Below are 22,786 nucleotides of genomic sequence, written 5' to 3'. Positions count from 1 at the left end.
GTTTGGTGCAAATACAATGTTTGATTTTTATTTCATAGAATTTATTAATTGAAAAGTATAGATTAAAAAATGGTAAAATAACATATGTGCAGAGTGACATTCCCAAATTCTTCTTGAAAAATTTGCTTCACTTCATCAATCTTCTATAAACAATACATCCCAATAAGTACTTATAGTTGCATTGGAATATTGAATTGGATTCTAAATACAAAGAGCCTGAATTTGTCAGTTCTTGCATGATGTCACATGTACTGAACGCAATTGATTTTAGCAAAGAATACAAACAAGTCATATCAAAGTTACAAAAATAAACACAGATTTATTTCAGTTTTCTTTCTTTCTTTTTTTTTTTTAGGGGGGGGGGGCGCATCTATTTTTAAATACTCCAATTATATTAACAATTGATGTTAAATATTGGGCTCCCAGGCAATGGCGGATTGTCAAGCACAATATAAACTGAAACTGCAAAATATGAAAACTAACATATTTGCATAAAAAAAAGATTTTTTTTTTTTAAATTGCGTAGCAAATGGAAGTAGCTATAGCAATAACAATTTCTGGAATATCAAGTAGGTAGAGGAAGTCAATGGAAATCCGTAGATTGAAATACATATTTGGTAATTCATCTTTTATAATATATATATATATATATATATATATAGGGTGGAATGATAAAATTGTTGCCCTAGAAAGACAACATGATTCCATTTCCATTTGATGGAAACCAGTTTTTTTTTGTTGCAGATAGAAAGCCAGTTGTGTACAAATCTCAAGAGTGATAGGAGTCTACTACTAAATCTGAAAGTGACAATGTTCAACGAGCGAGACCAGAGATGCACGCCTTTACAACTCCTGCGCTCTACCGATCCAAGTTATGACAACCATTGTCAGCACCCTCAAAATGCATTGCTGAATTGCCAGGAATAACAGGGGGCGTGTCCAGGGTGATGAAAAAGTTTCCATCCATGGTCGTTGGTGTGGTTTCAAGTGAGAGCCACATCATGTCACCTCACATCTTCAAAGTCGGCCTAAAAGTCAACACTAAAGAGTACTTGGATGTGCTGATCTCCTGGTGCATTCAGATGGCCGCTAACAGAGCCTGAGTGTAGCAGCAGGACTCGGCACCAGCCCACAGGTCCAAATATACAAATTACTCATCTCAAAGGATTCCAATAATAAAATAAGTTATGTTAGTCAAGTTTTTATAATAATTATTAATTAAAGAAAAAATTTAAAATGATTTTTATTACCAAAATATTTTTCCATAAAAATAAAGATAACTCAGTTATCTCTTTGAGTAATTGCATGTTGGAAAAAGTTGAATTGCAATGCTCTGTACAATAGTTGTCTTAGCCAATCTCTGTTCTCCTTGAGGTAAGCAGGTGATAGAAGCTGGCAATTTAAGTTAATTGTTTAAGGGAGTCTTGAAATGACAGAGCAAGTTTGCCACATCATTTTCTTGTCATTAAATAAGGTAAGAAACGAAACTATCTCAATCTGTCTTTCAATACTGTTACAGGTTTTATGTTTGTTCTCTACTAAGTCATATCAAATTGTTATGAAGTTAAAAATTGTAATAGACTAGCAGAACACCTGCCATTGCCCAACCATAAAATGCACTTAACTATGATACTTGAATTTATGCAGATTTCATATTCATTATTATAGAGTCAATTCTCTATTATTAAATTGTACCCAATACATAGTAGTGAAAGTATTTCTAAAAAAGTCATAACTTAAATTTCCTAATAACACAAACGAATCTGATTAAGTATCTGGTGGTGTCTTTTGTAATAGTCGAAACCCATGTTGCATGCAATCATATTGATTTTTACTCAAACTCATTTTCTCAGTCTACCACATTCCATAATACCCAGGATTGAGCACGTAAGGCATCTGTTATCCCACCAAATCTTTTATGAAGCGCAATTGATGAGATCCTGTTGGGGAATGAATATGTCGCAAATTAAATGTATAAACCCAAAATTTGAAGTGTTTTGACAGTGGCGAGTGTACAGCTATGTTTTCAATAAACGACACATTCGGTTTATCAAAGCAATGTTTATTTCAGACTTGGATGTGTAGTTGAAGCGGAGAGACCGGGGGGGGGGGGCTTGATCGCAATGACAAAAATATGGACAACACTTGTCTGTCGGCAGTTGGACTCTCTCTCCCTCACATTTATTTTTATTACAGTGTTACCCTGTTGTTTCTTTGTTTACCATTGACATTTCTAACTACGTCATAGGTCAGAATCTGGGCTGGTTTTCCATTTTTTTTTTTTTTTTTTTGAAACCTGGCATTGTCTGGGCATTTTTGTTACTTCAATTCCTATTTTTGTTTATTCTGGCATATGTCTGATTTCCTTTATTTAATAATTCTTTCTTAGTGTTTGTAGCCCCATATCCACTTAATAATGTTACAATTATTATGCCAAAGTCATGACAGATCTCAAGTGTTTGGAGACATCCAATTTAAAAAAAACAAAAAACAAAACAAGTGAACGAGGCATAAAAAAAATGACTAAGTTCAGCATTAGCCCTCCTCACTCCCATTTAGCCCCAAAAGACCCCAAGGGACGTCAAATCCTGGTGAAAATGGTGAAAGTTTTACGCCTTAACATATGTAAATTTGAGTTTTGTACCATGCAAAAAAAGAAATGTCCATCATTTCCCCTCCTCCCATTCAGCTCAAAGCCCCAAGGAATTAACACATTTAAATTTGAGTCCAGCACCATGCAAAACTGCTAAAGACATACACATAAAATTTTGGACAAATATGGTAAAATAGTCCCCAAAATTAAGTGTTTTTATTAGCCCTAAAAGAGCCCCTAGGGCACACCCAAGAGTTATCGCAAAGTATAAACAAACAAAATTGTATAGAAATCAATTAGTTACACCTTTTCAGGAACTTTTATTAAAATCCAAGGCATCAATTTTTTTTTAATAAGCACAAAAGTGTCAATTTTAGCCATTTTAACCCGAAATGCATCCCTAGGAGTTTTCTCGGAAAATCCGTTCTGTTACTTTTTTTTTTTTTACTCATATCAGGTTTAATGTTTGTGCAAATGGAGAAGGGTGAATTTACAGGTCCACCCTCCTTTTGTCAGCAGATCAATAAATAAAAAATTTAAATACTGATTACATTTAGTTGCATTCACCAAAATGATAAAACAAAAAACTGAAAGATTTAACTAAAAATATTTATTTTTGAAGTTCAACTTCATAGATATAAAGTTGCAAATGTTAAATACCCTGTGTGACCCGGCATTGAGGTTGGAGCGACACCAGATTTAAATTGAAAATTGTCCTCCACTTTACGTCCAACCAAATTGTAACTTGGAAATTTGGACGTTGAATTGTTCGCTTCATTTTTTACTCCTGTTTTATCATTTTGTGTTTCATCTTTGTTGGAATCCACAGATGAATTTTCAGACAAAGAGTTTTGGCCTTGGTTTTTCTCCATTTTTGACGTTTCATCGTTGTTGTCGTCACCGAGATCAGGAATTATTAAGTTTGTCGTCCTTACATCAAAATTCCTCACCAGGCACTCAACGGTGGAACAATCTTCGAATCCATTCTCCTTGAGGACGTCATGTGTTTTCTGAACTTGTTCAATGCAAGGAGAAAAAGTACAAATTCGTCCACCTGTAAAGAAAATAAGTTTTAGTTTCAGAAAAAAAAAAAAAAAAATTTCACAATCCGTAACCTAGTCTTCCTAGTATACAAAGTAAAGTCAATCCCTTATTTCTTTGTCATTTGATAGTTTTCTTTGTACAAAATCAATATTTGATTCTGGTTCATCAGTTTCCTTGTTTTGCTCAAAAGAATAAAATGTAATTAGATTTAATTCTTTCTAGAAAAAAAAAAAAAAAAAAAAAAAAACTGGTTAAAATTTTCAAAGGATCATTATCTTAACAAAAAGGGATGCAGTAACTCTTCATTCATTTATAGATAGTTACTTCCCTTTAATTGAAACAAAAAAAATAAATAAATAAAATAGCATTGCATAATTTGCACTCATTCATCTCTCAGCCATATTGTTTGCTGGCTTCCGAACAATTTTTGGTACTTATGCAGAATATGAACCATGTTATTTTTTAGATAGAATTTAAGTTACTTTCAATTTTTATGGTATCTTTTCGTTATTAAATTGTCAGGATAATTATAAAATTAAGTAATTAAAATAAATAATAAAAATTAAAATAAAAAATAAAATAAAAAAAATCCTCTCCATGTTAAGAATGGATTTCTAAATTATTATCGAAATAATTATTTAGAAACCCATTCTTAACATGGGAGGGGTCTATTCTGTATAAGTATCCAATTTTGTCATACCCAATTTCACTTACAATGCTTGACCTGACCCAGGTCATCGTTTGTAGTCAGGTTATTAAAAAAAGATATTGCAAGTAGAGATAGAACCCACATTCATGGATAGAAAATTTTTATTTTAAGGCAATAAAAACAGATTTGTGTCCTTTGTAAATTTTTTCAACCAACATGAATGCTGAGTAATATTAAATTGAAAACGAACATAACACCAACATTAGAAATTTTATGAAATTAGCTATTTAACTATTTCACATAACGAACTTAATGTTTGTTTGTTTTTTAAATACATGTAATTAATCACAAAATGTTTCAAGTTGTTGTTTACCTTGCTTCTTGAGAGCCTTCTTAGCAAAGGGAATGGCCGGCCAAGGTGAGGGCATGTCGAGAAACACAGCGTCTGCAATGTCATCGTCAACACCAAATCCATCTTTCGAGACGTCGCGACACACTGCCGTCACATATGCAGATAATCCGTGCACTTCAAATTCTTTTTTCGCAATCTCTGCCCTCTGCTCGTGGAATTCAAACGTGTGCAAGTGGCCTGTTGGCATGATCGTTCTCACAAATGCATGGGACAAAGATCCACTGCCGGTTCCTAAAATGAACAAGAACAGAATAAAGCATCACTTGTCTGTTGGATTTCCGTGGGGGTGTATATAGATTCTCTACAAATATACACGTGTACGTACAGAGTGTCTTATGAAATGTTTGTTCTTACATGTATTTACGTGTGATCGCTTAGTTTTCAAAATGTCACAAAACAACTGGTGTACGCATGTACACATAACGATAAAGAAGGGACGGAATAAACATTACCAAAGAGACGAATACCATTCTATGAGTTACAGCTAGTGTTGGGACGATTATCGGAATTGGAAAAATCGAAAAATTTGGGGGTATTGGAATCAGTATCAAAATTGGAAAAATTGGTGCCTATTTTCTGATGCCAAAACAATTTTGTCTTTTTTTATCTGATTTTGTCTAAACGAAAATCTTCCATTGCTGGTAATCATGATAAAATAATAAATATTTATTGATTTGAAAATACCAATAAAGCTTAAATCAATAGATCATCCTCCACAAGTGTATTTTGACGTTTAGGAAAATATTTGCACATTTAACGTGTTTTTATGAAAATCAGGGAAAATAACAATTTTTATCGTTAAATAATTAGAGATTTATAAAGAATCGGAATCAGAATCAGTAATTGTATCGGAATTGGGAAAAATATTGGAATCGTCCCAACACTAGTTACAACATTTGGCTAATTAGAGAACGCACTTAGCCCATCTTGGATCATGTTGGACAGAAACCTGCAATGAAAATTCTACCACAAACAACAGTCAGTGGATTGTTTTCGGCAAACTTGTAGAGGATAAATGTCTTCGACTCTGACATTAAAATAAGACAACATAGGACTGAATTACATATATACAAACAGAACATTTATTATGAATGGAAAAAACCTGTATGTGTGCATATGCACACGTGTTTTAGGCATAATTCTGAAATGTCCATTGATGTTGTTGTGAGATAATTCATGCTTGTAGAGTTGTTTATTCAGTGTTCATGTTTATAGTTAGACAAACAATGTCTTTCCTCGATAAGTTTGAAATTGCATATACGAAGTATAATTCGATCAAATCATTTCGCATGTATTTCTAGCAGCAACGCGTATCACGTGCGTTTGTGGTTGTGTCGAGGTAAAAAGAAAGAGAGAAAGCAGAAAGAAAAGATTAAAAGGAAGTGACTGCCAAATCAACATTTGTGTGCGGCTTGTTTTGTGTGTGTGTTTGCACCACAAAACCTGTAATAGTTGCTATAACTTATTCCAAAATATTGTTCCCATCCTGAAATGGTTGAACGCGGATACAGTCCTCTCTACATCTTAATTATCGATCTTGCCCCTGCCTGTCTCTTGGCCGCTCGTTACAGACTCAATACTAACTAACTTTCTAAGGTGTCTCTAAAATCCTTACATCAAGTAACCAAAAATCTTTGTTTATTAAAACCAAACATTCCAATTCTATATTAGCAAGCATCCTTCTAAACATTTTATTGACTCATTGGTTCCCGTTAGATGAACAAAAGTTAAGCAATGTTGATCCTGGTCAGTACTAAAATGGGTGACCATTTGGGAATTCCATGCGCTGTAGGTGCTCTCCGCTTCTCGGCATTATATCCATTCGTCTAGCACTTCTCCTTGCCACTGGACTCAAGTAGTGCTGATTCAGGAGAGGTGTGGTTGGGACTGCACAACCCTTGCCTCACAATTACACATGCAACTCTACTACAAGGGGGATCCATTGTCTCTTGAGACTAAACGGAAGCATCGCATCACACCCTTTTCCTTACTAAGATTTAAAGTGGATTGAAGGGCAGGGAAATTACTGTTTTGTGTGAGCCATTATCTTCACATATTTGTCCACATGGATTTTGAATCTGTTGATTAATTCTGCGCTCTACAGCTATGGATCAATGCCACCAATTCACATCTCAGCTGCAACCTTTTTATAGGTCCTTCTGCTGGTCTAAAGCCATCCACCATGTTTATATAATCCCAACAGCTACATACATAAAAAAAAAAAAAAAAAAAAAAAAAATCGAGCTGTTAAACTTAACATAGAAGTATGAGAAAAGAAGGAGAGAGTAGCAACCCTAATTAAAGTCAGTGAGTCGAATTATGCTAGCTTAAACTGAGCTGAGTGGAAGAGAAGTAAATATCACAGTTTTATACATGACATGAAAAGAAAAATCTCTAACTTTATGAAGTTCCTTCCTATGAAAAATGTTTTTTTTTTTTGTTCAGAAAAAAAAACAAAAAAAAAACGCTCAATCAATAGTCCTAAATCCAGGTAGCAACACCCACTTCCCCAAAAAATTCTCAGAGAAATAGCATAGCTTACGTAAATTAGTATCCTTTGGGAGACGTTTCCAGCTGGACTTAGGGTATAGGAATTTTCTTAAGTTCAGGATATTTGCAATTTTCTTTTTTACTCATGTTCACCCCTTACAAAGCAGATCGCCACTTGGACGTAAGGGGCTACTATTTGGGATCATGTCTAGGAAAGATTAACAAGATATTTGTGTATGTTACATTTAAACTTTTGCATATCAGTACAGCCAAGGAAGCAGGCAGCAGGAAGAGAATTCCAAAGTCTAGCTGTTCGAGGGAAGAAACTATTAGAATAGAAAACTTTCTGGCATTTAGGGACAACAACAGAAGGGGTGAGATCTTATTGCTAAGCGGGTTTGTCGGCGATATGTACGTCGAGGGGGTACAAGTGAAAATAAATTTTAAATTAAAAATGTTTCTTGAAAACACAAGGCAAAAAATGATCGCATATTTGAAAGTTAACATCTTCAAGACATTTCGTTAATTTTTTTTTTTTTTTTTTTTTTTACACAGTGATCACCACTTATCAAGGCCCGGAAGCCACTCAGGGATAAGGGTTATTGCAAGTACATTACGTTAGTGTGGAGATTTGATGAAGTTTTTACTTAAGGGGGCGGTTCATTAAGAATTTGTTAACGTTGGACTTGAAGACATCCAAGTTGTAGTCCGGTGGGAAGCAGGCAGAAGGAACAGAGTTCCACAGGCGTGCAGTTCTAAGAAAGAAGCTTTGTTCATAGAATCTGCGTTTTGATTTAGGCACAGATATAGAGTAGGGGAAAGTTTTCACAGTGGATTCAGCTAGACGGGTGTTTTTCGTGAAAGATTGGCGAGGGGGGACCAGAGATTGGAGTTCAGACGAGCACCTGCCATGGAAATAACGATAAAACAAGGATAGGCTCGCAACGTCTCTTCTGTGGGAGAGAGGTTGCAGGGTATAGAAAAGGGCATCCCCCACTAAGCCACCAAGTCTATTTTGTACTCTGTCAAGGCAGGATAGGCTGTTTTTAGCAGCTCCTGCCCAGATATGGCAACAGTATTCCATCCTTGGACGTACTTGGCTTTTATATAGATAGAGAAGTTTTTCTCAAGATAAAAAAAAAATCATAAGGGTCTCTGTCAATGACTGCCAATTAGTTTACATTCCTGTTGGTTTAGAAAACTTAATAGTTGTCTGCTGTACATTTCTTTTGTTGCAGAATTTATTTCCATTTTAATCATTTTTTTGTTTCTCATTGTCTTTATAGTCCTTTGCTTTTTGCAGCATAAGATTCATTTTGTATTTAATCAGTTTACATTTAACTTAGACTTAGGAACTCCTACGTCTTGCAACTCATGAGACAGTCAAAGTATACCACTGTTTTCGATCTGATACCAGATCTACAGCGTCCTTCTAGATTTTTCCCATTGCAATCACATCTCTCGATTGTCTGATTCCTGTTCATTTTTCATCTTTCTCTTCTTCAGCAGCTACAAACAGAAAACATCTCATTGATTTTGCAGCAACAAGCCAGCTTTCAATCTTAAGCGCCCGTTTTTAACATCCCAAATGTCACCCTGTGATATGGTATTCCAATGGTGGTGCCACCCAGCACTAAATTGACTATATCTTCATCAAATCTCACTTGACGTCTAGCGTATTTGATGGTTGTGCGTACTGCAGGTGCAAAAACTGGCAATGATAATGGCTTTCAATCTTGTCAAGGTTCATACAAAACATTTTTTTTTAAACTACAATGATTTATTATTCTTGATTTACAAATTATTTTTAGTTCATTTATTTGCTAAAGTAATAAAAAATAATCAGAATTAAATGCCTGATTGCCTAATTTGCTTCTGAATAGAGCTGGTAACAACCTTAAAAGGTTCTTTTAGTTTCATCAGGAACTGGTATTCGGGTACAGCACTGTTTGAAGATCGGATTAATTACAGCCGTTGAAGGGGTTGGTATGATGCCTTGTGATGAAAAGATTTAATTCTCAACTTGAGTCGATATTACAGAAGTTCATAATTAATGTTCATTTGAAGGAAAAGTCATTAATGACACGTTGATAATTCTGACCGTAAAAAAGTTTCTGGGAGACATAATAATAATTTAGTCTAATCATTTAGGTTTTAAAATAAAGTCTTAAGGAGACAAAAAGTGTTGCGGTTTCAAGACCACCACCTCCATTTTTCTTTCCTTCTTCACCCCCGCTGTTTTTCTTCACCTTCCCTTAAACAAAGGACGCAATAGGCTAACACAAAGCTAAACGTACAAACATCCGGTTTCAGCGAACATGTTCAACTTCCTTTTCTTTCCATCCTCGATTGCTTTATGCACGTCGGAGTCCAAATATATCAAGCTCCACGTTAACAATTAAAACAATTGACTTTTTTTTTTTTTTTTTTTTTTTTTTTACACAGTGATCACCACTTATCAAGGCCCGGAAGCCACTCAGGGATAAGGGTTATTGCAAGTACATTACGTTAGTGTGGAGATTTGATGAAGTGTTTAATTAGGGGGGGCGGTTCATTAGGAATTTGTTAACATTAGACTTGAAGACATCCAAGTTGTAGTCCGGAGGGAAGCAGGCAGACGGAACAGAGTTCCACAGGCGTGCAGTTCTAACAAAGAAGCTTTGTTCATGGAATCTGCGTTTTGATTTAGGCACAGATATAGAGTGGGGGAAATTTTTCACAGTGGATTCAGCTAGACGGGTGTTTTTCGTGAAAGATTGGCGAGGGGGGACCAGGGATTGGAGTTCAGATGAGCACCTGCCATGAAAATAACGATAAAACAAGGATAGGCTCGCAACGTCTCTTCTGTGGGAGAGGGGTTGCAGGGTAGAGAAAAGGGCATCCCCCACTAAGCCACGAAGTCTATTTTGTACTCTGTCAAGGCATGATAGGCTGTTTTTGGCAGCTCCTGCCCAGATATGGCAACAGTATTCCATCCTTGGACGTACTTGGCTTTTATATAGATAGAGAATTGCATCAGTAGTGAGATATCTTCTGGAGCGGTAGAAGGATCCCACCATCTTTCCAGCGACCTTGGCAACAGACTTGATGTACGTGTTCCATTTCAGATCAGGAGTAAAGGTCAAACCCAGAAGCTTGTCAAAACACGGGGCCTCACCCAGACGAGAGCCATCCATCACAATTGATGCCAGCTGGGGATCAGAGCGTTGATGATGTAAGGATAGGAGTTTGGTTTTGGATGCATTAAAGGTAACTAGCCACATCTTCCCCCACTGAACCACGCGCTCGAGATCATAGGAGAGAGAATCAGAGAGAACTTCGTCATTTACAGCCTTTGATGTGTTGCTGTAGATGGTCGTGTCATCAGCATAGATGTCAACGAATGATTTAAGTATGTGTTTAGGGAGGTCATTGATGTAGATCAGGAAGAGAGTTGGGCCCAGGATTGACCCCTGAGAGACTCCAGCATTTATATTGCAGGTCTCCGATTTTTGTCCATCTACCACTACTCTTATGAGCCTATCGGAGAGAAATGATTTAATGATTGAGAAAACATTTCCAGTTATACCGTAGCTGGAAATCTTGTGAAGTAGACCCTTATGCCATACCTTGTCGAAGGCCTTTGATATGTCAAGAGCAATTGCCCTAGAAAGGAAGCCTTTGTCAAGAGATTCACTAATCCTGTGGGATATAACCGTCAGCACATCTGCGGTAGATCTTGCAGAGCGGAAACCATATTGTGTGTCACTAAGAAGGTTGTTCCTGCTGAGGTGGTTGACTATTTCTCTATTTAATATGGATTCCAGCAACTTACTCATAACACAGAGAAGACTTATTGGTCTGTACTGAGAGGGAGATGACTTATCACCTGAATTCTTAAATACAGGGCAAACTGATGAGGTCTTCCAGGGGGTCGGAAAGCACTTCTCCTTAAGGCAGCGCTTAAATAGTTTCGTAAGTATGGGAGCAAGTTCTGGTTGAAGCTTTTTTAACACTTTTAGACAAAATTAATTTAAATGGAATCAACAAACTCCCAAGCTACTTTTGATTGTATAAATTTCGTTCTAGAATTAATTAGAATCATTTGTCTGTCTTGTGAGGAGCGACACCATTAATATCACTCTTCCCAATGAATACAGCCCGCTTCGACCCAGTCAAGCCAACTCGGCCGAGAGTAGGAGGAGGCTCCCGAAGCGACGACTGACGCTACCAGTCACATCGACTGAATCCACCAGCGAAAGGAATCCCAGCAACACCAGCCATCTCAGCAGGTTCAAACAGTCCTTATCAGGGCTAATAAATTTTTTCACTAAAGCGATTCACTACTGTTTGCCCCCTGACACCCACCAGCAGCAAACTTCACTTCCAGTCTTCAGTGCTCACTCCTGCAGCCTTCCAGCAACTTCGCCTGCACCTCGCTCATCCGGCTTGCGACCTTACTTGCACCGTGCTCCTTCGGTCTGCAACCTCGCCTGCACCTGGATCCCTACTGACTGTCCATTCCTTAACACTGACCCTATGCTCTCAGTGTCATCCGTTCCTTAACACTGACCCCACGTTCTCAGTGTCCATCATCCGTTCTGTATCGCCCTGACATCCAGCTGATCATCCCAGACCCAGCGAGCATCCCTAAACCACGCTAGGTCTAGAGTACCTGTTCCAGCCCTCCAGACCTTAGCCTGCAGTGACGTGCGACCTTCTGCACAACCAGCATCCAGATCATAAGATTTTTCGCTACCTTTGCAAATAAAAGGCGAAGCCTCGTCTTTAACCAAACAGCCTGTGTCTGTCATTCTTCTTTGCCTTTTGTCGGTTACTTTTTGCCCGTGTCTGTGTTAGTTGTTTGGTCAATTGTCCTCGGATGACCGGGCCCACAACAAAAGTTAGAGGCATCCAAATGCCTCATAGCCAAAGAGAGTTGAGTTCCATCTTTCTGGTTCGGCTGTTTTACTGGAACTGCCTGTAAAGAGATATGGCATTCAAAAACTCGCAAGCTCATTGCTGGCGGTTAAAACATCGACCACTTTGATTCTAATCTAAACAAAGACAGTGGGTGGCCAAATCAGCCAATGAGGGAGTTACTTATAATCGTAGAATTTCTCACAATATATAAGGTATTTGAACCCATGCAAAACTTTATATTTGGGTTTTAGCCCGGGAAAATCGGTACCATAATGTGAAAAAAAAAAAAAAAAAAAAAAAAATGAAATTTGCCAGATGATGGTTGAACACCGACGTTAGGAACATGCATGCATAACGTAGTAGCTATATAGGTTCATGTTTTAATTTTTAGCTTTGCAGCAAACATGTCTTCGTAACGCAATCATTAATGGCAGAGGAAAATATAAATCACGCTAAACGTTTGGGTTTCGATTCTCGGTGGTGGCGCACTGGCGCACAAGCCGCACAACTCATTTTTTTTTTAATTTTTTAAATCATTACTATAGAATATAATAATGAAGAATACGAAATCTGCATTCATCAAAATATTATATTTAAGCATATTTTACGACTGGGCAACGCCGGGCGCCCAGCTAGTACCAAATAAACGTTACCAAAGGCAAGAAAATTACTCTTCTATCTAGCTGGATAAGTTTTGGTGTGTTTTTTTTACCTACTTTTAAACCATTTATTCGGTTCGAAAACAAGCAGTGTATAGTGTTACAAGAGGAAAAAAAAAAAAATGGCGCAACATCTTTAGTCTCGACAACGACTAAAAAAAATTAAAATACCGTTAGAAACCCCAACCCACCGACATTTATTGGTACTTTTGCCACCATGCTGAAATAATAACGTTATCCATTCTTAACATGGGAGGGGAGGGTGTTTTTAACTATTATGTGCTTCCACCTAACAATAATAATAATAAAAAATTGTGAAGCTTGAATTTAACCTGGAAAACTTACCGATTCGTCACGCTATTTTTTTAAAATCGTATTTCAAAGTTTATTAAAGTTTTATGATACGTTTTTTTTTTTTTTTTTTTTATTCAATTGTAAGGTTAAAATATAGAATAGGTACAAAACACCCTCCCCTCACCATGTTAAGAATGGCTTTTTAAATAATAACGTTATTTCAACACGGATCAATAAGTGCACGAGTACAAAAAAAAAAAAAACTATTTAAAAATAGTGCGGTTGCAAAAGGACACAAGCACCCATTTATTTACTTTTCTTTTTCTTTTTTTTTCATATCTGTTTATTGCAAAACAACCCCACAGAATATTTTAAATAAGCACCAAGACTGGTAAACGTTAATCAGAAGGGTCTTTTCCAGGGCATTCATCGTAAAGCAAACGGTCAGCAAAGACCTACAGTAAATAAAAAAACAAACACATGCAAAACTTGAAGATTTAACCAAATAAATAAATAACAATTACCTGCTTCCAATATAACGGATCCCGGTCGGAGATCCAACTGCAAAGTAACCAAACTAATGTCTGTTGAATAAAGAATCTGAGTTCTGTGTGGAACATTCACTGTCCAGAGTTCCGGGGTCGGATATAGAACGTAAAGGTAACCTTTTGGACAATGCACCTGCGAACCATATTTACGCCCAATCAACTCGGAATGTCTGAGGGCGCCGTACCGTGTTTGTGAAATGGTCCCTTTGCTCACGCGAATACTAAGGGTGTTATCAAACCCCAGAAACAGAATTATCGTGTCTCCATCCTCGATATATTGTTTGTATCTGGCAAAACTCATATCGCCAGATTTTTGGTCTCAATTATTAGAGTGTCGTTTCGCTTTGACGGAAACACAAAATCAGATACTATATGACGACCAGATGAGACTGCACGTGGCTAAAAAAATAAAAAGTTTATCAAGGGAGATAATTATTCAAATTGGATACAGGAGAAACAGAGTTATTGCACTTGCTGACTTCTCAATCCCACTTTCCGACCCTGGTGTCTTGCAGTGGGAGAGAACTAGACAACTTCCATCAGGGGTTTCTTGTTTCATTAATAGATGATCTTTTAAACAAACGCATTTCAGATGAAAAAATTAATATTATTATGTTAAAAAAATATCAACATTATTATGTTAAAAAAAAATAAACACTTTTTCTTGATAATTTTTTTCTTGCTAATATAATTGCTTGAATTACAACAACAACAAAAAAAAAACAGAATTCTAAAAAATAATGATTTCTAAAAAGCTTTAAATGATATTAATTTCACATATTACGCGAAATGAAGTTTAAACAGATTTTTTATATAACAGGTTTCCAATAATAAAAAATATATTCATATAATAGAATATATGACTCTTGAGATAATAAAAATTGCAAAAACAAAATCGACTAAAAAAAAAATTGTTTGGATTTGATTATTTAAAATGACAGAGGATGATAATCAAATTTTGCGCTTTTTTCCAAAAATGTATGGACACCTGTAAACAGTAGCATCTTTAGAAACATGTATCAACAGAACAGGTTAAAATTAATTTTATCGTCTGTGTAGTTAGTTCGTTATTAAAAATCTATTTGTTTTACAAAAGGTAAGTCTTATATCGTTTTTTATCCACTTTTTTATTGTACAATTAATTTATAAATTTCTGCATAAATGATCTTCCATAGAAATTGACCTAGACACATGAAAACACGAAATGATGACGTCACTAGTTATTGTGTACAATGATGACGTTCTATGCAATGGTTAGAAGATGCCTAATGTGCTAGATGTATTTTTTAAAAGATCATCCACATTTACGTTCTGTTTAAAAATAATGAAGTCTGTACGAGCCTTTTTCAAGTCTCACACAAAACACACACTCATATTTCAAGCTGTCATATACATACACGCACACAAACATACGCGCCCACATCCACACATGTACACTTACTCACATTCACGTATATATACACACACGCTTACGTATACACATGTACTCACACATGGACGACGTCACTTCCGCTTTCTAGGGAAATACACATGCGCAAAATACACTCTGGAAACGAGTATAAAAACAAGGCGATAAGCTGTTTCTAACTCTCTTTAGGACCAACTCTCAACGAGAGAGGTTGGGCTAACAAGCCGCTGCCGTTTCGGCGCACGCACGCGTACCTCACGTCCACTTCCTACTATGTATGGGGCACGAGCTAATGACTGTATGTATACATTCTCCCTCTTTCTCTCTACATCTACTACTGGCCACTAAGAACACCTTCGCGTCGCTGACTTCTAACTGATGACAACTCTAATATCCTCTTCTTTGTCTACACGCTGGACTACCATTCTCAATTTTCCTACAACATTTATTTCTCTTCCCACGCGCGAACAAACAATAATGACCCGAACTTGAGATGAAAACACATTTCCTATTCTTGCTACAACACCAGTCCTGTAACGAACATGGGTTACATACGCGCGGACATGTTATAACTAAATGTTCATTTCTTTCAACAGCAAATAAACGACATTTATCTTATCCATTAATTGAGTCTTTGTTTCCTTCAATTCCCATTCGTTTCATTATTCTTTTGTAACGGGATTGGGGTATTTATATATCCTAGTCCCCTACAAGTCAATTTAAGTTAATTAAAATCAAGGAAGATAAGTCAGTTTGTCATACTGAATTTGTCGCACAACTCTTTCACATTAAAACATGAAAAAAACCCTCAATAAATCATATTTTTTATTGTAATTATTTTTTTACTGAATTATTTTTTTGTAACTTTTGAATATATACTAATTTCGACATGACACGGAAGTATATAATGTTGTTTTCACCTGAAATGTGTTTGTTTAAAAGATCACCGATCTATACTAGCACTGGTTTCTGTATGATTTTAGTTGGATTATTTGGACTACTGTTCTCATCTTGAGTGTTATTCACACAGCATTTTGACCTTCTTCAAGTGTATTTTGTCGAATTCGATAATCTTCCTGCCAAACTCAGAGTTTCGAATATTTAAATTACAGGAGTAGCATGCTCTTGTTTCATCAGCGATGACCGAGTAAAAGTGTTAAGTAATTTGTAGTTGTGTTCTTTGTATCACCTGCACTGAGGTTTGAACCTTCAACCTCCCGAAGAATGTAACTTACAATTGACTTTTAGGTGCTTCTACATTATCGGGACGAGATTTTGTAGTTGTTAAATGACGTTTTCAGATAAAAAAAAACAAACAATAGTTTCAACTGATTTTTTGTCAATTCTAATAACTTACAATCGTAGCTTCCAAATTATGCAGTCAAAATTACCTGAATTTTACTGAATTATTTAAAAAAAACAACCTTAATCATGTTAGCAGGTGAAAAATTGCTGCCATCTTTGTTTAATTCAAACGGAAAATTACCTCCCTGTTAAACTCTCTTGTATCTTACGATCATTTTTATCAAATTGTATTTTTTATTTTCTTTAATATCGATTTTCGTAATTTTTGGATATAATCATCTTAAAAATACAAGGAATACGTAGATACCATTGTTTTTATGTGAAATTTGATATTATGATTTCCGAAAATCTCAACCCAATTCTATAGAAGCACCGATTTTTACTTTATCTTTACGGACAATTCGAGTAGGAATCTAGTAAGGACCTTTAAAGCTATTCATGTTTTTAGACAAACGATCTTACTACTTATAACTATAGGTCTCTACTTATTAATATAAATTATTTTTCATTGTGACCTTACCTGTTATGTATAATTATTGATTTCCATATTTGTACAAAAATATCTTAATTATCTTAAGTAAAGGTCATTGATTACCCGATAAGGGTATTGAGACCATATGTCAAGGTTTGACCATCTTCCTTCGAAGAGTGTCAAATGGTATTAGTTATATGTTCATGAAAACACATATACATATATATATATATATATATATATATATATATATATATATATACTGTGTGTGCAAAATCAAGACTTCAAGACAAGGTGTTGATGGCAACAATTCATTTTACGTTACAATTGTTTCAATGTCTAGTTCAGCAATTTCAAGCATTATATCGTTTGAAAATTTTCAAAACCAGCATTTCTTCAGACTTTATGAATAAGCACACTTTTGGCAATGGAGCATTTTTTGAATAGAAAGAAAAAAAAGGGGGGGGATCCCTAACGGGAAAAGCATGCGAGAAACATTTACCTTGGTTGTGGTTACGTATAAGTCTATATATATATATATATATATATATATATATATATATATATATATATATATATATACATGGGAGGGCAGAGTCATTGATTCAGTAGGAAAATTGGTAGTGGAATAGGTCCTGGTGGCGAGGCAAGACTTAAAGGCAATAACTGAAGGAGCATTAATAGTGTGAAAACTTATTCAAAATTCCAAACAGGAGTAACTCTGCTAGAGAGGAACTGTCCACGAGAGCCAGGATAATGTTGTATCTGCATCTTTCGATTATTGCGTTAAATACTATACTAGGTCTGCTTAGTAAATGATTTTCACCCAGTGTATGCGCTGCTTCTTTGAGTCGTCGTACTCATCACAGTTTTTTTTTTTTTTTGTCTATAATTATGAAACATGATTTTAGTTGACGTTTCTGAATTTTTTAAATGAAGATAGGTTATTTGTATTATTGGGATGTACTGGACTATTGTTCTCATCTTGAATGTAATTTTCACAATGTTTCCATGCTTCCCCTGTGAAGTAAATAAAGTGTCCCGTTTGAAATTCCGTGCAAATTCCCAAGTTCTTCAAAAATATTAATTTTTTTATTTATTGCGGACTATTATTCTCTTCAGACAATGCTCATCTGAAGATAGCGGTTTCAATCCTACCCAAAGCCGGCCAGAGGCTTACATGGCCAAAAACGTGGTGAGACGACAACAACTACGGATGGCAGTGATTGCTGAGAATGCAGTTAGGAGATTCAAAGTTCCTATCCGTTGCGGTTACCACCTGACGAAGGCCAGAGGAATAGTTGGCTGAAACGTCGTGAAACAACAACCAATAAAGATGAGAATAATAGTCCACAATAAAAAAATTAATATAAATAATACTCATCTCAACTGAATTCCAATTAAAATAATATATATTGTTCAGAAATATTCCCAAGTTCGACAAGATACACCTGAAGAAGGTTGGAGGTTACATCAACCAAAACGTTGTGAAAATCACTCTCAAGATGAGAACAGTATTTCGATGAATCCAAATAATATGAATGATTTTAGTTGTTTTTACTTTCATCCCAACCAATATTAAACTTGAAGAGAACCATGTTGTAGTTAGCAGAGAAGTAGTCCTGTGGTATTGTGTCTCATGGATAGATAGTTCATATGGTTTTAGGTACACAGAAGAAGAAAGGTAGAAACTGGATGAGTTATTACTATGAACGTTTTACAAGAGGGAACAAGAGATTGGAGCTCAGTCGAGCACATCTCATGGAAATAATGACAAAGAGTAGAGAAAGACTAGCAGTGTCTCTTCTGTGAGAAAGAGGCTGTAGGAAAGAGAAGAGAACATCTTCCCCCACCCACTAGATTTTTATTTATTTTTTTCATTTGTTTTTTTTTAACTATTAACACCACTCCTCAAGGCCAAAAGCCACTCAAGGATATGGTTTAATAAGACGGAATAATTATTGGTCGAAAGATGAAGAACAACCAATGGTAAGAAGTAAGAGTGGTTGCTTAAGCAGACGATTTATGACAGATTGATATTGGATTTGAAGACAACCATATTGTAATCTGCAAGGAAGTAGTCCTGTTCTAATGTGTTCCAGAGATGGGAAGCTCTCACAAAGAAACTCTGCTCATGGAAATTCGGCCTGCTTCTTGACACATGGAGAAAGAAAAGAAAGTCTTTTTCGGTTGTTATAGGAAGACAAGTTGTTGCTGTAAATGTTTTAGAAGGAGGAATCAGAGATTAAAGCTCAGTCGAGCAGCTATTATGAAAATAATGGCAGAGTAGAGAGAGACTAGCAACCATTTTTCTGTGAGAAAGACGATGTAGGGAAGAGACCATCCCCACTAGATTGTGAAGTCGATTTTGTACTCAAGCAACACCTCCACAGATATGGTAACAATATTACATCAAACTCGTCTGGTGTTAAAGTCAGTTCTATGAGTTAAAGTTTCTTATATGTAAAAAAGCCTATCATTTCAGGTAAAACAAGGGTGTGAGTGTTGGTGGTGAAAGGATAGCAGCTTAGTTTTAGAGTTATTAAAAGTTAAAAGCTGCACCTCCCCATTGTATCACATGCTTCAGGTTGGAAAAGAAAGAATCAGTAAAATCTTGACCATGAATGCTCTTCGCAGTGCTGCCATAGACAGTTGTGTCATCAGTATAAATATTAACAATGTAATTTTGTTACTTTTAATCACTTGAAACAAGGCATATTGCAGTTGAAATGCAAGGAATAATTGTGATTAGGAGATTTATAGTAGGCATCCTAAGTAAGGATTTGTGTAGCAAGATATTTGTTCACATTACATTCAAATGTCTGCATGTTGGTGTAATTGGGGAAATGGGGAGAAGGGAGGGAATTCTAAAGATAGGTGATCTGAGGAAAAAAGCTATCAAAGTAGAAAATTTTCCTAGCATGTGAAAAATCTACAGCAAGGGTCTCCAAACTATGGCCCGCAAGACAGATCTGGCTCGCCAAAGGTTTTAATCTGGCCCATGGAGATCTTATGGAAACTGCAAAAATATTCAGAAAAAATTTAAAAAATGGAAATGCGTGAAAATAGTGTGATGGTTTTTGTTTTTGTTCATAAAATGATTAAAAGAATGCAGTTTTGGAGAACGAGTTTCACTAAAAAAAACAAAGTTAATAAGCAAAACAGATCATTTTTTCATTATTTTGGCCCTCGTAGCTCTAAAAAGTCAGCTATATGCCCACATCCTTTTGAAAACTTTGGAGACCCCTGCTCTACAATGAAGGATTAGAACTTTGCTGCGATTCGCTGTTGGTCGATGTTATTTACACTGAAGGGCTACAAGTACAGTAACTTTGTGAAAGCACATTCCATGGAATTACTTCTGAAACAAGCACAGAGATGCAACACTGTGGTGATGTGACAGGGGATGGATCTTGCTAAACAGTGTGAAACCTATTAAGTCAGAGATTCTTTTTCACAATCTGTTCAAGAGAGAGAGAGACTAGCGGTTGGCGCACCACCGCAGATGTGACGACAATACTCCATGCATGGAAGGGAATAATGGCTTTGTAGAGATATAGGACATTGACAGGTGTAAAAGTGTTCTAGCTTGGTAGCTGTTTTGCAGCAGTCTTGGCAGTATCTTTTAGGTATTTATTCCAATTCATATTGCCTGTGAATGTTAAGGTGAGTTGTGTGAATAATGGACATTAATAAAGGGTGCTATCACCCATGGTAATCGATTGTTGTTTTTGTACAATTGTTAAAGGAAAGGAGCTTTGTCTTAGTAGCATTAAATGTTCGCATCCATTTTTGGCCACATTTCACTATAGACTGGAGATCATTTTCTAAGAATTCAGCCATTATTTTAGATCTGTTCACACGTTGAATATAGCATATAGTGTCAGCAGCAAATATACCCATTTTGGATTGTATTAGAATGGTCGTTTATGAAAATCAGATATAATAAAAATCCAAGGATCAAGTCCAAGGGGCACGCCTGTATTAATGTCATCTTTGTATTATTTGACTACTGTCCTCATCTTAAGTGTTATTTTCATGACGTTTCGGTTGATGTAACCTCTGACCTTCTTCAGGTGTATCTTGTCAAACTTGGGAATGTTTCTGTCGGAATTTGGACGGAATTTTGAATGGAACCCTTTATTTACTTTAGCATGTTCTTGTTTCGTCAACTATGACTGGTTAGAGAAATCGAAATTCCATCCAAATTCCTGAGTTTGACACGATACACCTAAAAAAGGTTGGAGGTTACATTGACAGAAACGTTGTGAAAATAACGCTCAAGATAAGAACAGTAGTCTGAGAAATCCAAATAAAATGAATAACCAACCATCATCTCAAAAATTCAGAAACGTAATGTTGTTTGAATGTTCACTCATCTAGGGAAATCTAGAACTTCCTTTTAGCAAAGAGGGACCTTGTTATATGTAATACTTGTTCAGTAATACCATATTAATTTTCTTGAGAAGGCTTTGATTATATAAAGCTCTACAATCCTAGCTTCACCCACCTTATCTAGTGCATGTTATATGTGTACGGAGATAATCATTAGGATATTCACAGAAGAATTGGATTGCTTGAATATTAGGTTGTCCAGAAAATCCTAAACGTTTTAAAAGTACAGATTTCTGAATGCTTTTAAAAGTTTACTTAAATCACAAATGAAACTTAGAATGTGTTATGCATGATTTTTTTGTGTGAATTTATTTACTTTACACCTCATTACAAGAAAATGGATTGCAACAATTTTCATTTTCATGCCTTTTTTTGCTTCAAAAAAAAGGAGAAACTGCTAAAATTTCAAAGGAATTGGTGGAGTGTATGGTGACAATGTTATAGAAGAATCAACTGTTCGGAAGTGATTTACAAAATTAAAAACGGAAAACATCCGTCTTAAAGATGGCACTCACAGTGGAAGAGCCTCAAAATTTGATATTAATGTTTTGGAGATAAAAATTGGAGAAAATCTAAATATCAAAACTAGAGCATTTGCACAAGAGTTGAAAGTTTCAAAAAATACAGTTCATGACCATTTTCATTGAATAAATATGGATAAGAAAGGAAAAATCTTTTTATTTCTATCGTCTTTGTGTGCCTGAAAATGCTTGGACCTTCCTGAACAACCTAATACATACTTTTCATTGGAAAGAAATTTTGTATTTTTAAGGTGCTAGATTTCTTAATAATTCAATTTTAATAAAGAACAACAAGAAACTAATGAGGCAGTGAATTTGTGTATCAACTTTTTCACCAGAATTCTTGAAAAAATTGGTACCACAGACGAAATTTTACAGCTGTCAGGAAAACAGTATTTAGCAAAGTATTTGTCGTATCATCTGAAGAGAATAGGGCCAGCTTAGTAGAGCATTTCGTTATTTCTATAACTGGGAAATAATCAGGTCCACATGTTTTGGAGGTGTCAAGTTTTTTTTAAGATATCCACGGCACAGGAAGCAGTGATGAGCAGATCATTAAGGTGGCTTCTATGCATCGGTGTCAATATCCATAACACCCTACACTTGCCTAGAGAATTTAATCTGGAATCAGATGATTAAACATACGTGTACTTTAGATTAACGCTACAACGCAGAATTATTATTTTTTTTTTTTGCAGACTATTATCCTCATTTTCATAGTTGTTGCTGTTTCACCATGTTTCGGCCAACTTATCCTCTGGCCTTCTTCAGGTGATTAACCACAACGGGACAGGAATGCTGAGTCTTGTAAGTGCATCCCCAGTAATTACTTCCATAGTTGTTGTTTTGGGCCAATTAATCCTCTGGCCTGCTTGGGTAGGATTAAGACAATGTTCACCTGGAGTCGTAGAGACTCAATGTCTCTATCCACTATGCTACGGGCCCCAAAGGGTGATCAAGGTTGGATTTTTCTGATCTTAAAAATACAAGTTTTGTTCTTATCTGGTCTTCCATTGTCATCGCGGTTAATCATCTGAAGAAGTGTAATGTGGGGGGAAAGGGTGTCGCAATAAGTATTGCGTATTAATATTTAC

General features: G+C 35.9%; 1 protein-coding gene across 1 annotated transcript; it reads right to left on the bottom strand.

Annotated features, from left to right (window-relative positions):
* Window positions 1–3,188: 3,188 nt before the first annotated feature.
* On the bottom strand, window positions 3,189–14,007 carry LOC145260306 (tRNA (adenine(58)-N(1))-methyltransferase catalytic subunit TRMT61A-like). Its single transcript, XM_080118194.1, has 3 exons — window positions 13,568–14,007; window positions 4,660–4,929; window positions 3,189–3,647 (listed from the first exon to the last, which is right to left on the bottom strand). Exons 1-3 carry the CDS (start codon window positions 13,890–13,892, stop codon window positions 3,223–3,225), a joined length of 1,020 nt encoding a protein of 339 aa, XP_079974320.1. The 5' UTR covers window positions 13,893–14,007; the 3' UTR covers window positions 3,189–3,222.
* Window positions 14,008–22,786: the final 8,779 nt, after the last annotated feature.

Source organism: Euprymna scolopes, chromosome 36 (genome assembly GCF_053919585.1).
Source record: "Euprymna scolopes isolate OS-2025 chromosome 36, ASM5391958v1, whole genome shotgun sequence".
NCBI classification, from domain to species: domain Eukaryota; kingdom Metazoa; phylum Mollusca; class Cephalopoda; order Sepiida; family Sepiolidae; genus Euprymna; species Euprymna scolopes.
The sequence above is the reverse complement of the archived record's forward strand: the minus strand, read 5'-3'. Positions and strand labels throughout refer to the sequence as shown.

What these genes read in the sequence shown, in the direction of transcription:
- LOC145260306 (XM_080118194.1), bottom strand. Translation starts at nt 13,892, where the DNA reads ATGAGTTTTGCCAGATACAAACAATATATCGAGGATGGAGACACGATA. An exon ending in ATCCGTTATATTGGAAGCAG is followed by an intron (nt 4,930 to 13,567) that starts GTAATTGTTATT and finishes TGTTCATTTTAG; the next exon opens with GAACCGGCAGTGGATCTTTG. An exon ending in GAAGGCTCTCAAGAAGCAAG is followed by an intron (nt 3,648 to 4,659) that starts GTAAACAACAAC and finishes TTTTCTTTACAG; the next exon opens with GTGGACGAATTTGTACTTTT.